The 17,784-nt window shown below is 36.3% G+C and overlaps 1 protein-coding gene across 1 annotated transcript; it reads right to left on the minus strand.

Annotated features, from left to right (window-relative positions):
• Nucleotides 1-945: 945 nt before the first annotated feature.
• Nucleotides 946-17,276, minus strand: LOC117904944 (E3 ubiquitin-protein ligase RNF14). The gene is made up of 7 exons (XM_034817777.1): nt 16,719-17,276; nt 8,764-8,838; nt 8,170-8,686; nt 4,473-4,858; nt 2,660-2,886; nt 2,389-2,548; nt 946-1,595 (listed from the first exon to the last, which is right to left on the minus strand). The coding sequence occupies exons 1-7, from the start codon at nt 17,211-17,213 to the stop codon at nt 1,467-1,469; spliced, it is 1,989 nt and encodes a 662-aa protein (XP_034673668.1). The 5' UTR covers nt 17,214-17,276; the 3' UTR covers nt 946-1,466.
• Nucleotides 17,277-17,784: the final 508 nt, after the last annotated feature.

Consider the following 17,784-nt stretch of genomic DNA (forward strand, 5'->3'; position numbering starts at 1 on the left):
GAGTAAGGCTGACTTAGCAAGATCAAGGGTCTTGACTTGTCTAAGTGTCGCACAAGTTTAGAAAAAGACTAAGTCCGTGACACATAGCTCTAATACCATGAAGGTTTGGAGGAGAATTTTTTTTTTCCCCTTATTTATAATAATGGATGGATTACAAATAAGTAGGATACCTGCTATCACAAAAACAAAGAGCACCAACAAACTAGGAACAAAATCATAAACAAACCCAACTCTTAAGAACCCAATCCTTAAAACTAGGATTTTTTTTTATAAAATTCAAACGGTAATAAAATCCTAACTAATCTTAAAATGTATGACAATTTTTATTTCTACTTTGATATCATAGAATAACCCAGCTATATAACACTTGTAAACATCAATACTAAAATCATATGACCAAGAAAATTTTTTATACAGGAGGCCACAGTCAAGTCACTGAGACTGAAAAAACTATGGTACCTGATTCAATAACCATGGAGGTCTCCATATTCATCATTGAAGTTGACAAAAGAATAGAGATTATTCGATGAAGATGACTATAAATAATGAGATTAAGATATAAATGAATAAGACCAAGATACAAAACAATGTGATAGAAATACACACATGACACAACTTGAATGATCATACTTTTCAGTAGGTACCGGTTTGATACCGTAGCCAAACCCCACTCCAAAAAGAGCTGAGGTGACCTAATATTCAAGCCAAGTTGTTAACCATATGTGATTATAAAGCTTATTCCTCCAAAATGCGTTTTTTTGTAAAGCAAATGATAAGCCTCCTCAAAACAGCCCCAAGGGATCCATACTCACTTTACTCGATATAAAAGCACAGATTTTAAGTCAAAGTGCAGCAGAAAACAAACGAAAACAAAAAGGGATAGTATATAGTTCATGAAGAAATCATCCTTTCTACCTCTGGGTCAGTGACATTTTAACACAAATGTAAATGAAACAATCATCCATTCAATGGCATATTTATTAACTGAATGTACAATTCCAGTGTATAATTCTCTCTAAATGGCAAGTCTGGTTTTTTCCCCTTTCTTTTTCCTTTTATTCTTTTCCTGCTAAACACGATTCAATCACGACAATGGGAAGCCATGCTCACCAAATGCTCACATATACATCATTTCTGGTAGCTAAGATTTGACTGGGAACCAACCAAGTAAAGAGAAATGTGCACTCCACTACTGAAGAAGAATTAAGCAGAAAGAAAGAAAGCAAAGCAAAGATAAAAATATGGAGCAGAGTACACTTGCAACAGGATGTATCATCACCCAGAAGAGGAATCCAAGAAAGCGTATATGGCCAGCCAAGTGAGGATGTTGCTTCTGGTAAGTTTCAAGTCATAATCTATATCCCCATGGCTCCAACACATCTTTCCAGTCAGCTGCTACCAGGGTGTAGTTATCATCAACTGGATTGGTTTTCCCTTTTGAATAGCTTCTCTAGTTGTCGATGCAGCTATCCCACCGTATGTTGTTTGCAACCCTTGGGCCCAAAATGCTGAGAGCTGCGCCTCACAATCTCTTTGCATAAGTAACAATAGTGGCTCTGGCATGACCAACAAAATATGTGGTTGTTATTGCCGACCTGTAACAGCACCAAGGGTAAGGGAAACAGAGAGCTCCATCAGTTTTGTGTAGACGCGATCAGATGGATCTGAATAATGCATTTGAGCAAAGAGACTTTATCTTCACTAGTCCTGCTCATGGACTGAATGTTCAAAATGTGTTTATATCCATAGATCCAGTAGTTATTCAAGTCATAATTATGGTATATTCCAATCAGTCCAGTATGAACAACCTGGTTTAACATATTTGACAATGTTAGGTAGATCTATACCCTACACAATTTTAACCAGAAAGCAATAAAGAGGGACTTGAGAATATATTTTATTTAGACCCAACTGGGTCTGAATTGCAGTGGTCAAAATATCAGGTATATGTATACTTGTACATATGGCTTCCTATTCAGGAACAACTGTGCAATTATGCATAAGGTGTATGTCTCATGGCAATAGAAATTTTGTTTCTTACCTTTTGCAGAGAGCAAATTTTCTCTTAGCCTTATCAACTTAAACAGAATAGACTCTTGGTTCTTAAAAGATGAATTACTTCTCTTTGCTTAGATTGATAAGGTGGGATTGGTTTTCATTCTTCAATTCAAAACTTTGTTTCTAGGAATGAATTTTAATGTATTTTTTCACATATTGCTACATTGGACCAATATACCAAATTGTTTAAGAGCCAGACACGAGTACTTAAAACCATACCAGATCTGACAAATCCCACATACAAGCTAATTCTAGTGCAGACTTTATAGAAGCAACTTTTGACATACATAAATCCCATCAAAATATAAGCTATCAACAGGTCCTACTCACCTTTACATTGATTTGACGACATATGGGGCATGAGTGACCACGATCAGCAAAGAGTTCAGCCTGAATCTGACCCACAACTTGGCGTTGATTAAGCCGTGCTTCCCAGTCCCATTCCCAGTTCTGAATCATTTCTTGTGGGAAAAGTTCACATGCACTATCCCTTCAATGAGTACAAACTAATCAGTTCTATATAAAATAAGAAATGGGCATTCATTCAGACACAAAACAAGCATGAAGAGTCGATCTTGAATGTGTAAATTGGAGAACTAACCTGAAATGTTCATATCCATCAATAGCCTGGTTACAGCGATAGCAGAAATACTGGCCACAGTTATTGCAGACCATCTTGTTGCAACCTTCAGTTCGGGAAATTGCCATCTTACAAGATGGGCATTGCTTAGCATCACGGAGTATTTCCTTAACACTAAGAAGCTCATTGATCATTTCACGCTCCTTTTTCCTTTGTTCATCCTTCAGCTGAGATGAATGCTGGCGCCCCTGCAAGGAAAAACCTAAGTTTCTAAGAACTTATAATTTCACAGGTTATCTATGAAAATTTATGATATACAAGAGCAAGGTTCTGAAAGGGCATGGCAACAGCTGGATATAACATGAATGAATCAAGCCAAGTAATCTGAAAGTTCAAGCTAACAAAAGAACAAGCAATTGCTTATAGCCTCAAAATCAAAATGCTTGGATGATCTAGCCATTAAGAACCAGGGAGTCAGTTACGCAGGAGAAAAAGAGAATAATAACATCAGAGATAAAACAAATTTGAAGATACCATATACTAATGTCAAGGGAAAACATCAAATAACTTGAGACTAACATAGCAAAGAGGTCCTGTCAGTTCCCATTTCCAACTGAAAGGACCATGTAAAGATATGAGTTTCAAACAGCAAAAAGAACAAATTTTATTATTGTTCCCTCAATTAAGACACACTGTGAAAAACATTTTAAGACAAGTTTAGAATAAAAGCAAGATGAGCTTGGACGACCACATGTTATAGAAGCCAGAATTTAATTATTATAACGGAGCAGTAATCATCAGTAAAGATTTGCACATTCCAACTGATTATTGTGCTCTGCAGAGAGAGTTATAATTCCCAGATTTAAAGTAGGGTTTTGGGGTAGGGGGTGCAACAGCAACAGCAGGAAAAGGGAAAGGGGATGAATAGGGAGCCAGGAGCATTCTACCACCTGCCAAAGAATCTTCCCTTTTGGTAGGCTTCCAAAGCACCTACTAGCAAAGTCCATTATGCAAATCTTTGAAGGCATTACTTATCCTCATCTCTTATTATGTCAAGAAGATAAATATCAGGCAACAGTCTGTTACTTCCATTTCCCCTTTTTGTAGTTCACTAGATTCCAAATCACAGCATGCTACAGCCTCATACAAAGGTTATGGCTCATTTCTAACAGAAAGCAGTTGAATGACAAGACTTCCTTCCACAATAAAGATGATCAGTGAGGATATTATTGTAATTTGAGTGTTAGGGTCATTTCTAACTTAAAGCAGTTGAATGACGAGACTTCCTTCCACAATAAGGATGATAAGTGAGGATATTATTGTAATTTGAGTGTTAGGGTCATTTCTAACTTAAAGCAGTTGAATGACGAGACTTCCTTCCACAATAAAGATGATCAGTGAGGATATTATTGTAATTTGAGTGTTAGGGTCATTTCAAACTTAAAGCAGTTGAATGACGGGACTTCCTTCCACAATAAAGATGATCAGTGAGGATGTTATTGTAAAGTTGAGTGTTAGGGTTATTATAAGGTTACATTACATATGGTTTGCTACTGTAGACTGTAGTTTATTTTTTATTTTATTATTATTATTATTATTGTTGTTGTTGTTTTTTGGATCAGAAACCCAATAGATCTTTTCCATTAATTAAAAAGATTAAGAAGAACAAGACATCCTTCCACAATGTACAACTTTAGATCAAGACCGTTACTGTAGTTTATTATTTTCTAAGATGTCCTGCTTTTGGTGAAATGATAGGTCTGCCTCATCACATGCATACAAAATCACCAAACTGCAGAAATCTCAAGGATGACCATTAACCAGCAATGTTTACCTGCAAGATATGAAGCTTCACTTCTGGAGTCATGCATTCTAATCCCACATGGCGTCGGTCCCGGCAAAGTGTACAGAAGCTAAAGAAGCACTTTGAGCATTGTGCATGCTGGTCTTCATCCTCTATGCAGATTGTTTCACATCTCGGGCAATAGGTCATATCAGACATTGACTCAAGTGTTTTCTGCAGCATTAAGGACTCCCAATGTTCAAATTCTTCATCACCAAGCAATCGTTTCAACAAAACAGGTGGAACCATGGCCCTGCATTTTGTTTCTGGACAAAGAAGCTGGCTTCCGGTGCCTTCCTTTACATGCATCTCAGAATAAGTTTTCATGCATTTCCAGCAGAAGAAATGCTGGCATGGCAATTTGACGAATTCAGTACCTGGTCAGGCCAATTAAATAGAGAGAAAAATAATATAATTATCAGTCTTTTAAGTGGTTATAAATTCTAAGGGTCTACATAAAGATATGAAGTCTGAAATATCAGTGCAAATATGGTTAAATAAGCAGAAGCGATCATTATTGGAGAAAAAATAATAGAAATAATTTCATGAATCATAATCATGCTAAGTTTGAAAACATTACAACTTCAAATCCATATAGTTTTTTTAAAAACAGCTCATGAGTAGATAATTTTCCAGGAACAAACTGCAACTGAAAATCCTTAAATGTAGGATCTAGAGGTGCAAACCTGTAACTGAAGATGGTAGGCATTATAGATTTACTTTGTTATAAAACAATATTGAATATAATTTTATTTTTTTTGCTCTAAGTTTCTCGATTAAAAAAAATGAACAATAGTATTAAGTTTTATGTTATCAGATAGGAATATAAAAACCTACACAACTTAAAGAAAAGCAAAAAAATTGTTTCTCTTATGAAGATCTGAGTCAAGAACTCCTAAAGTTTCGTAACATCTGAAACCAAAAAGCAAGTTGACAATTAATCTGCTCTTCCAGCACAAGTGCAGAAGTTTCCAAGTGCTAGCAAATGTAGCGATTTTCTTCCTTTCAAGTGACCTGTAGGATAACATAGGAACTCGACTTGATTCAAAAAAGCTCCAAACTCCAACCACCTGAATCTTTCAGGATACATCATATAAGGTTGGGTTTTTTTGCCTGGGAAGCATCTTGGAGCAAACTTCTTACTCTTGATTAGCTCAAAAGGAGGGGTTGGAAGATCTTGACTAGGTATTATTTGTGCAAAAAAGGGGAGACTACAAATCACTTACTCCTGTTTTGCGCCAAGGCAAGTATATTGTGGAACTTGATTTACTCCCTTTTTGGTGCATAGTGGGTTTTGCATTCCTCGGTTAGAGGGAATCTGTTAGGTTGGCACAACTCTTTCGTGGGTAAAAAGCAGAAGAAAGCATGGAGGGGTGCTCCTTTGTGCTAGTTGGGGACCATTTGGAAGGAAAGGAATAGAAGAGCTTTCAATGACATTAAGCACCCCAACCAAGCTAGTAAATCTAATTTCATTTATACTTTTGTGAATTGGGCTAGGGTGTATGTAGAGGATCACACGCTGTCTTTGTTAGATTTTATAGATTGGTTGAATGTCAGGTAAGGAGAAGGGCTTTTTTTTTTTACTTTTACATCTTTGCCTTTATTGGGCTTTGTTTGTATACTTCGTGTGTACTTGTTTTGCCATCTTTTAGGCACTTTATCAAGTCCTCTTTTTGCCTATCAAAAAAATATATGGTTAGACATGAGTGACGTTCATGTATATTGCCTATATCAAATGTCTTTTTTGCTTATTATTGTATTTCCCAAGTGAATGACTGTTATCATTTTTAACAATTTTCTACTGTTGATATTTTCAGTTGTTCTTGTAATGCTTTCTTTCTCTAAAAAGGTGAAGCATTCCCTTCAGAAGATACATATACATATAGATGGTTTTCTCAAGTATCAGAAGATACACTCAAACTTCTACACGAGTTTAAAAAAAAAAAAAAAAAATGATTGCATGAGGTATAAACAATATTTGGAAATTGACGACAAATATGCCTTTTCATGAAAAACTAAGCATTAAAGAGACGTCATGTTTTCAAATTCATAAGGTTTTTCATTACTTGATTGAAAAAAAAAACTCCAAACGAGTACAACTATCTGCTTGTGTTCTATAAGTTAAATTTATTACAGTCCATGTCCTGTGTCCGTGATATGGAGAATTTGACCCTGAATGAGAATTTCCTTTCTTGTTTTAGATATTTAAAATTGTTAGTGTAGAGAACATTCAAAGATGGTGTCCAAGACTAAGACCAACAGTATACCTTTTTCTTGCATAAGACACAATGCACCTTCATGCACAACCATCCCCACCCATCCACCCACCACACACATACACATACACACACACCAAAAAAAAAAAAACACAACCACCTTTAGAACATTTACATAAATTTAAAATAACATGAAAAATTAACCTTAAAGAACTAAAAGAAATAAAAAAAATAAGTCAAATTGTACACTATCATATGTATTATCTGAATAGTGTTTGGTAATGCATCAAATAATACAAGGTAATTAGTATTCAAAATGTAATCTATAATGCAATACATATTGTTTACATATGAAACATACCATATCTTAGTATGAAAACAATTGAAGCCATTATTTGAAATCATTTTGTTTGGTGTTTCAGGGGTTCATAGATAGGAATGCTAGTATAAGTTTTTATTTTATTTTTAAAATGCTGTCAAAATTACAGTTCAGCATAGTAATGGGTATGTAGCCCTTTATCAGTAAGATGGCACAAAGGAAATGCAAACTTGATGGAAGAGCAATATAACTATATGATAAAAAATGGCAATAGAGTAAAGTCCAGCAGGAGATATGAAACTAATCACAGTTGAGGAGAGACATGGACCTAATTTTCTAACAACTAATAAAAGCGTGTCAAAGGTGGATTACTTGTAAGATTGGACATGTGTCATAGAGTGGTTCAATTTTCACTTCCCTCAAAAGAGTGAGGCAAAAGGAGGCCTGTCTAAGCTACTGAAGTTCAGAAAAGAACTATTTTCACAAACTACTTCAGATAATTTATAAAACTTCTGTAAAGAGCTGAAAACTGGCTTGAGTTTTTGACAAAATTACAGACTCTGTCTACAGTTGTGGTGTCAGTATGATTTGTCTCCCCTGTATTCAGAACTACCAAGCATTTGGAAAGACTGAATAATTCTTAGATTAGTATTTAATATCTAGACCAGAGGCAAAATGAATCTTTCAATAATCTGGATGCGAGAGGTTCCAAGTTCAAGTCCTAACAAGGAAAAACTCAAAACATATAAAAAATACAAAAAAAAATGAACTTAGGTTGGTTAGAAATACTTTACTATGTATAAAAACCCTGTAGGTGTGTTTGGTTTGTAGGAATAGGAATAAGAATAGGATGAGAATTGTGATGGGAATTTAGATGGATCATAATACCATGTAGAAGAGAGGAATCACAATGTGAGACTAAGATTTGGTTTCCATAACAACTAATTTTTTCTTCCCATTTTCATTCTGAAAAACAATCCAAACACATTAATGGATAAAAACTGGAATTGATTTCCCATTCCCATTTTCTATTCAGAGTATCAAACATAGCCAGAAGATGATCGCAGATACAGGCACATAAACCAAAGTTACAATTTTTCCAAAACTTTTCTTTAAGTAGAAATCATGATGCCTAGCAAAGGTTAAAAAATACCTGCATATTCAGTGAAACAGATGCAGCATTCATGAAAGTTTTTGGAAAAATTCTCATGGCGTTTCTCATCATTGTAACTCTTCATTGAAGGAATATCAACATCTAGGGAAACACTTCCTGAAATCGCACGCCTATCTTCAGAATTTCCCATGTTATAAGGACCAAGAACTATTTCTTTATCAAATCCAAGATAAGAAAGACACGAACTATGTAGCCATTCCACCCACTGGTATAAAACTTCCTGTCGTGGTTGTTCCTTCCACAATGAATCCAGCATAGAGCAGAGTTTGGAAACACTAATGGAATCCAACCACTGAACAGAAATGGTAAAATAAGGAGGGAGATGACTAGGGTATGCTTTGGGTAGCAAACATGTCAACACAATTGGTGGGAGATACTGAACATTGAAAGAGTAAGAGAAATCATCTGAACCATCACTTTCAGTTGTACGGCCACTTGATGAATTTAGCTTTGCAGTTACAGTAAGTTCACCCAGGGCTTCAATATGTACATGGATCTGCAAAATGATAGACAGGTGTTCAAATGTTTACCTCTTGACAGATATGATATGAGATTTTTTGGTGATAGCAATACCTGAAAAGATTGCAGTCCTTGCTGTCTATCAAGGATAAAGACATTGTCACCATATATGGACTGCATAGCAAGTAACTACAAAACACAACTTGGAGATCAGAAGGGATAGAAGGGGAAGCAATCATAATTTTTTATCCATCTTGTAGAGAAGGTTTTAAAATTTCAAGGAAATTTTGAAATATTCCACATTGCTTATGTTTTCAAGCAATTTCTCACAGAACATTTTCAGTAACTAGAAAAAAATTATAGAAATAAATATTCAAAATTTCAGTTCCATTTTTTTTATTTCAACTCCCATGCAATTGAAATAGAAATTACTCAAAAGATAACTAACAGATGACCGAAAAATACTATTTAGTCCATATTAGTGGAATGTAATCTATGTCATAGTTTACATGCATAATCAACAAAACTACATCAACCTGAAAGTATTTCCAGTGAAGACAGTCTGAGATAGGGACACCATGCTTCAAAGGAATGGGATAAGGCCCCTAGCTCACAGAAGGATTTCCATGGTATTTTGTCAAGATTGTCAGCCAGCTCTTAAAGGAGGACTTACTCCAGGTTTGTGAGGAAGTTTACTACAATGAAATACTTAACATGTGTACTAACTTTGCTTTGATCACTCTAGTCCCAAAGTAGGGAGTGTTTGGGGAAATTAAGGATTTTCAACCCATTAGTCGAGTAACACACCTTTGTAAAGTCCTTCTGAAGTTATTACGGAAACGTCTTAGAACAATGCTGCATGAAACCATTTCTCTGGGCTTGGGTGCCTTATGGATGGGAGGCAAATCCTCAATGTAGCACTAATTGTCCATGAGACTTTGAATGATAGCAGACCATCAAAGAATGCATTGATTGTGCAAAAGGTGGACTTCGGAAAGGCATATGTGGAATAAGGCCTCATGGATTATGCCTTTGTGAGAAAAGGTTTGTGGTTCAGTAGAGGAATTGGATCAGGTTTTCCTCTTGATGGAAAGATCAAGATGTTCCAACAGTTGGTATTAGAGCCCTAGGTAAGGGAAAAAGCATGTTAAAACCTTTCTAAGGTGTCCTCACCTTTGTTTTGCAGGGTTTCTTGTTCATGGAGCAATCAAGATATTTCAACTAGTATCAGAGCCTTAGGTTAGGGAAAAAGCCTGTTTTGTTTTTGCAGTTCTTACTCATCCCCTGACCCCAGGGATGAATGGTTAAATCTTTCTCTTTTAAAAGATGTTGAAAGGAAACAAGTTGAGAGATAGAGTGATGGTTGTCAAACTTAACTTCTTTCCTAATGGTAATAAGCAACTTCAAATCATCATTAATATCAAAAGCCAGATTTTCATTTTCATTACCTGTGTCACAAGTACAAAGATTGAAACATGTGAGGTTATTGTGGATTTTTTCCTCCTGGAATACGCATTGCAGATAAGAGTTTCAGGTCACTCATTCTTAGTCTCTTGAGACTTTACAATCCTTAAAATCTCATTCGATTTAATGGACTGGTTTTGACTATGAGAATCATAACTCAATGACTCATTAGGACCAAAAATTGTACCAAAATTGGAACCAAGATCAGAATTTGTATCAAAATGGGTACTGAGACCAGAAATAGCACTTGACATGGGATTATATACCACATTTGGTATAGGTAAAGGCTGATTAGACTCTCACCACCTATCTTCTCCTAGTTTGCTCTCTCCCCATGAAGATGGGTGTCCCCAAAGTATGCTTGATTTTCCACAAAGGTAACATCCATGGAGACATTTTGTTTTTGGTTGGAGGATGAAAACATTTTTATCCCTTTTGAGTGGATGAATAGCTTAAAAACAAAACACTTGATAGCTTTAAGGTCAAATTTCCCCTATAAGTGACCATGAATGTGCACATAACAAATACACCCAAACATTTTTGGAGGTAGAGACCTGAACCCTTGGAAATTAGGAAACAAAGTTGAGAGTTTACTGAAGGGAGACTAGCAGTCAAGAACATGAGATGACATTCAGTTGGTAAAATATGCAGCTATAAGAATAACATTTCCCCCAATAAATGTTTAGGACTTCCATTTGGAAAAGAAGTGACCTAGCAACAACAAGATGTCAGTTTTTCCTTGTTGTAAGCTCATTTTGTTGAGGTATGCCAACACAAGATGAATGATGAACATACCCTCTTTTTGAAGATAAGTGATGAGGTCTTGATAGAAGTATTTTTTGCCATTGTTTGATTTGAGTGTGTGTATTTTTAACCCAAATCAAGTGCTAATGAATTTGTGGAAGGTAGGGAAAAAATGAATGAAACCTCAGACTTAGATTTCATTAGGTACGCCCAGGTAGTTTGAGTACAATCATCCATAAAAGTGACAAACCATTGAGAACCAAAAGTATCAGTAACATGCGAGGGACCCAAAACGTTGGAATGTTTCAAACTAAATGGAGATAAAATTTTTGGATTTTTCAAAGGAAAAGATACACGATGATGTTTAATAAACTCACAAATTTCACAATGGAAAATTTCCACATTATTGTTTTCAAACAAGGAAACAACTTTTTCAACAAAGAAAATGGAGGATGTCCTAAACGTCTATGATATAGAGAAACTTGATCTTTCCTCTCTTGATAGGTTGTACAAACCATGCCTTGAGACCCTAGACTTTTATTCACCAAATTTGCTTCCAAGTACTAGAGCTCATCTTTTAACTCATCATGCCCAATCATCTTCCCTAGCTCAGCCTTGAAATTTAAGTCTTTATAGAGTTTTCCTATAGACAACAATTATAAGATAGATTTGGAAAATGACGAACAAATTTTAGACACAAAATTGATGATATCCAGACAGTGCCTTTTCCAGCAATGGGAGAAAAAGATCCACCAGCCACTTTGATCCTTTGAGGAGCTAGTCATATGATGAAGCATGTGAATCAATGATCCACGTATCGAGTAGTAATTTTTGGAGGTAACTGAAGCATAACTATTACCTGTTTAATCTATGGATAAACTGAGTCCTCAGACTGGTTTAATAGCTTCCTTAGCTTCTCAATGTCTCTTTGGCTGAACACTGTGGCCTCCTGAGAATCTTCTATATCTGTTGTTTTGTGTGCTTCCCCAGACTTTGCTACATGGTGTCCTCCTTTGCTGCCAACTCCCTCCAAAATTTGAGGTTTCCCATGAAATTTCTAGCATATCTTCCTAGTATGTCTTGATTATGGCAATAATCACACCATAATTTATCCTTGTCCACCATTCTCTCTCTCTCTCTCTCTCTCTCTCTCTCCCTCTCTCTCTTTCCTTTTGATGGGTAAGCAAGACAATATTATAAAAAAGAAATGCCAACTGAGTGTCATAAAGTACATAGGAAGTATACAACGGACACCTAAAGACCCCACCAAAAGAATAGAGGGACAACAAAAATCATCCTCGTCCACCATTCTTTTGCCTTCTCCCTTATAATTTTCAATGATAGAAAAGGGGTTTTGAGATTGCCAAATCTGAATTATTAGGTATAGGATTTCTAGGATTTCCAACCATTAGCTCCTTATGACTCTCTTTCCCTCAAACATGGGCAAATGCTTCATCTAGAGATGGAAATGGTTCTCTGTCTGATATTTGACCATTCATTTGATCAAACTCTGGATTAAGATTTAAGACCCACAAAAAACTCGAATACTTTCTCCCTTTCCATAATTTCTTTCAATTTCTGTGTTAGTGGCTGATTTCATCTCTAGGTTCTCATATAAATTTAGTTCAAGCAACAATCCTTTCAGAGTATTGTCATAATACTTGAGGACCCTTGCTTGGTGTTAATAATTTGTCATTTCAACTCAACTATCTGAGAAGAAACACCTACCTTGGAGTAGATATTTGACACTGCTTCCCAAATGTCTTTAGCAGTAGATAGGTGCAGGTAAGTCTTACTGATTTCTGATAGCATTGAGTGAAGCAACTAGAACCATGGAGTTCTCTACATCCCAAACTTCATATTTCAAGTCATCCTCTGCTAGTGGTTTTGCAGTCCTCATCACATACTTAATCTTTCCCTTGCTCTTCAAGGATATTTTTGCTAATTGTGATCACGCTATGAAGTTTCGCCCATCCAACTTGGAGGTGGTGATTTGAAGGGTTGAATCTTCATTGTGGATAGAAGCCTCGTTGGAGGAAGACATTGATTTGAGTAACAGGTTTAAATATTCAAGCATGAGCAAAAAAAAAAAAAAAAAAAAAAAAGATGGATTCCAACGATAATGTGAAATAAAGTTAAAAAGAATCCTCACATGTAATGCTAAAAGTGATAGAAAGGCGACCAGTGTGAGATATGATGGCAACGAAGGCCACTAGAAAAATACTTGGAAAAAAAAAAAAAAATCTCAGAAACCTTAGATGGGCTCTAATACCATGCTAAAGTTAGAGAGAAAATAATTCTTTCTCTTCATTCTAAGGTAATGGTACAAGGTTATGTATTGAACAAAAGTTCTAACTCTAGAATCTAAGCAAGGAAACAAAGAATCTAAACAATGAAACAAATTAATCCTATCAAAACTTTAGGATCTACATAATTTTGTACAACTATACAATACTAGGGAAACGATGATACATGGTCAACAAGCCATCCCAATTCTTCTAACAACTTTCTAGGTGGGTTGGTGGGCTGGTGTGTGGCTGATGTTCTACCTCATTCTCTTGCAAACAAGAAACCCTAGGGCCACTCATTTTTTTTGGGATCGTGTACTAGAGGAACTGTTTAGGAGATTGGATGCATGCAAAAAAGCCTATTTCTATCTAGCCTCGAGGATCACTTTGATTCAAATTTGACTAGAGCATGCCAAACCCACTACCTGGCCACTCTTTAAAATTATATTGGATGTGATGTCTAGAATTGAGAAAATTGGAAGGTGCTTTCTATAGTTTGGTTCCAAAGAGGGGAGAGAGACCATCTAAGTGGATGGAGTTGAGCTTCTAGGTGTGAATTAGAGGAAGAACTTACCGTAAATGGGATATTTTTTTAGGAATACAGCTTTTATTAGCAAGTGGTTATGGCGGTTCCCTAGGAAGCTCAAGTACCCATGGCAGTAGGTTGTCATTAACATTAAAGATTTGCAGAATAATTGGTGGGATTTGGGGTAGGGTGATGCATAGATGCCCTAGGAAAGCTATCACTGAGGTTTATCATGTCTGTGCCCATCACATTTGTTTCATCAATAGTCAAGGTTCCATCCAGGAAGACATTTGGTGGGGCTCAACCTATATGGCAACTTTATCTTTGCCTATACCTCATTTCAAGAATGAAAGCATCCCCTATGCAAATTTCTTCTCCATTTTTTAAAACCCTTCTTCCTAGAACCATGGTTTTGTATAAGGGACCAAGAAGTTTGTATAGCCACCCTCCCTTTAAGTGCACCTGCAGAATGTGTTTCTTAAACCTTAGATTGCAGATGAGAGGCATTTGGACCCTAATGGTCTTTTCTCCTCCAAACCCCTCTTTTTTGCTCCATTGAAAGCCCATTCATAGGTTTTGTAACCTCAAACCAATTTCATCAGAATTCAAAGAACACAAAAGTCAAGAGTTTCTGCTTGGTTGGCGGCAAATAAGAAGGTTAATGCCAGTGACATCTTCGGCTGAGGAGGCCACATTACCCTATAGGCCCAAATTTCTGTTTTCTATGTTTGAGGAAGGGTGAGGCTAATGATCACCTTTGCATTGCTCCTTTGAAGATTTGGCAGATTGCTTTCTTTAGCTGAGGTTGCATGGGTAACACAGAGAGGTATTGCAGACCTGCCAGTGATCTCATTATGGGGATTTCAGAAGTGTCATCATAGAGGGATCGCACCATGAAATAGAACCATCCTTGTTACCATATAGTTGATCTGGTTGGAGAGGAATGCCAAAAATTTTCAAAACTGGAGAAAATACCTGGATAATTTATGATTTTTTAAAAATGGAGAAAATACCTGGATAATTTATGATTTTTAAAAAAATGGAGAAAATATCTGGATAATTTATGAGACAGTATGCACTTCATAGCAACACTCTTAAACATTTGCCTCAAAGGAATTCAAAGTTGTAGTCTCCAACATTCTGTTGCTATATTGGAAATCTACCTACTTTACACACAAGGAGGCTGCCTTTAAGAGTTCAATGGACTGCCTGGCCCATGGGTCTCTAAAACTCAATTTGATAGCTCCATTTTCTGTAATCCCAACAGCTTCATGGGGGATTTGATGCATTCCCAACAATTTTATTGAGGTCATCCAGTCACTTTGTTGAAATCTAATGCATCTCTGCCAATGTTGCAATTCAACATCATATTTTTCTTTTCATTTAATATGTTCTTATAAACATATAATTTAGCTGAACAACACAATGAACTAACTTTAATCATATAACAAAAAACAGGATGCTATCTAGTTAAGGCCCTTCTTGTCTGTATTCCCAAGTTTCCAACAACCTAAACACCCCCACCCCCTTCTTTTTTTAGCTAGGCTCAACTCTCAACTTTACTACATGAATCCTGATTTGCCATTCCATGCCAAACTATGAATCAGATCATATGCCAACATCTCCATTCTGAAAACTCAACCTATGTTCTTCCTAGTCTTCCCCTTGATCTAGAAGTATCAGCAACATGAACCATGTCATCAGTGGTGCCTCTGATAGTTTTCAGCAGTAGCCCTGTTTCAACTTTTTATCAAGAGAAATTAATTATCTGCCTGTCCCTCCCAAATTTTGCTTACTAACTTCTTTTATGATCATGCCAAAATTCTAGACTGTTTCTTCTTACAATTTGATGTCCATATTATGACCACTTCCCCTTCCAAGAACTCAACAAATGATACCAGTCAACTTGCAAACCATATCATGCATGGTTTTCCTATTTTTGGTATTGTGTATCATCATAGCATACACCACAAGTTCTTTTTACAAGAAATAGGAAATCATGTTTACACAAACAAAACACACTAATGTTGTAAGAATGAACCTGAGAGCAATGTACAACCATTTTCAAGAAAAACTTCAAGCTTAAAAGAAGTAAATACAAGCCTTCACCAAAATCATACATATTTAAGCATTGAATATTAATGTTTCAACGAAATCAAAATGACACACCATGACACCATAGTGCATAAATTTATTATAAAATCTGCAAAATAGCTTTCAAAACTTTTAACTTATGAATTGTCAACATATATTTTAAGTTCATTATCATCCCTCTTCGAAGGGAAAGAAATTGAAAAAAGCAAAACTTAACATAAAGTTGTCACTCTTCCTTCACTATCATCCCAAAGTTCAATAACTCATAACATATACTTTTCAAACAGTATCACTCCAATGTTAGTTGGAAAAGCAAATGAACTTGAGCTTTAATTTTCCATAGGTGTCTTTGACAACATTATATGATTTCTCCTTGTTCCAACTAATTAAACTTCAGCTTTAATTTTACATGCATGTTTTAGCAACATGTGTATGATGTCCTCTCAAGGATTCATTCTCTCTTATTACTCTTTTTCATCATCCACTTTTGATCTACCTTTTAAACAATTAAATAACTCTTATGTAAGAAAAATTCGAGTTTTCAATTTTCAAAAAACTGTTAACAATAGTCTAATATGCTCCTCTGTCTTAGTCTATTGTCTATATAGCATCAGGCATGGCTATATATGGTAAGATACAATTACGTATCACATTTTATCATGCAATCCATTAGCACTATGGAGCAAAACAGAAACCCGCGAGCTTCGATTAATGTAGAGAGCTAATGCATAGCTTCCATTACTAGGTAGTGAGCAATAATCAATCGAAGAGTAACACAAGAGATTGTTATCAGGTAAGGAGATATACTTAAGCTAGTACAATTTGTGTAAACCTCTTATTTACTTTTCAAAAACCAGGAAAAAGCAGTGCAAGCCAATATATTCATCGAACAGATACACTATGCTCAGACAAATCAGGAGTCAATAATTGGTGCCTCAAATTCATAGATATACCTCGTCCTCCTGCAACTGGGCATTGATTCTTAGCCGATCCTCCGACAATTCTGGCTCTTCCACTCCCACGACTAACTTCTCTAATCTACTTCCAACATCATCAACATCATGGGTAAAGTCAGAAGCCTCAACCACCTCTTCATTCAAATCAGTCTGCTCGTTTCTAGGACCTTCTCCCTCTTCTTCTTCCCCTTGTTTTTGTTCATCTTCTTCTTGTTTTTGTTCGTTCACCTCACTGCCGGAACCCACTTCGGATTTCTTAACAAACGTGGTTTTGGCGACATGGGCACGCTGATTCCGCGATACCCATTTGGAGTTTGGGCGACTTTGAGATTTGGGATGAAAATCGGAATCGTGTGTGGGTTGAGGGGATTGGAGATTTTCATGAGAAGTGGTGTCGGGTTGGCTCTGATTGTGAAGAGAGGATTTGAGCCTCCAATTATCGTCTGCTTGAACAGGGCGGCCCTGTTTTCTTCCTCTTCTGCCCCTTCTCATGATGGCTCTGCAGACACAGACACGAAGGCAGAGCCGCGGACGCTGGCGAATTCACAAAATTCAATTCAATTTAAAATTGTGTTTTGGACCAGCTGGGCCAAAATTAACCTTTAAGTCCACATAAGTTTCATAATGGGGTAAACTAAAAATTAATGAGTTTCATATGTGGTAAACTAAAAATGTCATGTCCCTTGTCTTAAAAATCTGACTTTAGAATCCTGCTTGTTGGGTTTATCATCGAGAGAGAAGAAATTGGTATGGTTCACGGAGAGAGATGGTGAGCTTTAGGGAAGAAAATTCTCTGATGATGATGCAATTCTTCCCGAATAGCTATCATTTGGATCAAACAAATCTTGAAAGCAGAGAAGATGGTTGTCATGATTGTGAGGTTGGTCCACCACATGAAACAGAGAAAATGAAGAACTCTTATGAAGATCTAAAGTGGCTAGAACTGTGATCATCACGATGGTATTGGCCCAACAACCTCCCGTAAAGATGAAAATATGTTAAATAGGGTATATGCCCTTTTGGAGTAGAATTGTGGGGTAAATATATTTTCCGTAATTCAAAC

The sequence above is a fragment of the Vitis riparia genome, chromosome 2 (assembly GCF_004353265.1).
Source record: "Vitis riparia cultivar Riparia Gloire de Montpellier isolate 1030 chromosome 2, EGFV_Vit.rip_1.0, whole genome shotgun sequence".
Taxonomy (NCBI): Eukaryota; Viridiplantae; Streptophyta; class Magnoliopsida; order Vitales; family Vitaceae; genus Vitis; species Vitis riparia.

What these genes read in the sequence shown, in the direction of transcription:
- LOC117904944 (XM_034817777.1), bottom strand. Translation starts at nt 17,213, where the DNA reads ATGAGAAGGGGCAGAAGAGGAAGAAAACAGGGCCGCCCTGTTCAAGCA. An exon ending in AAGGACTGCAATCTTTTCAG is followed by an intron (nt 8,687 to 8,763) that starts GTATTGCTATCA and finishes ATCATTTTGCAG; the next exon opens with ATCCATGTACATATTGAAGC. An exon ending in TGAAGCTTCATATCTTGCAG is followed by an intron (nt 2,887 to 4,472) that starts GTAAACATTGCT and finishes TTTTCCTTGCAG; the next exon opens with GGGCGCCAGCATTCATCTCA.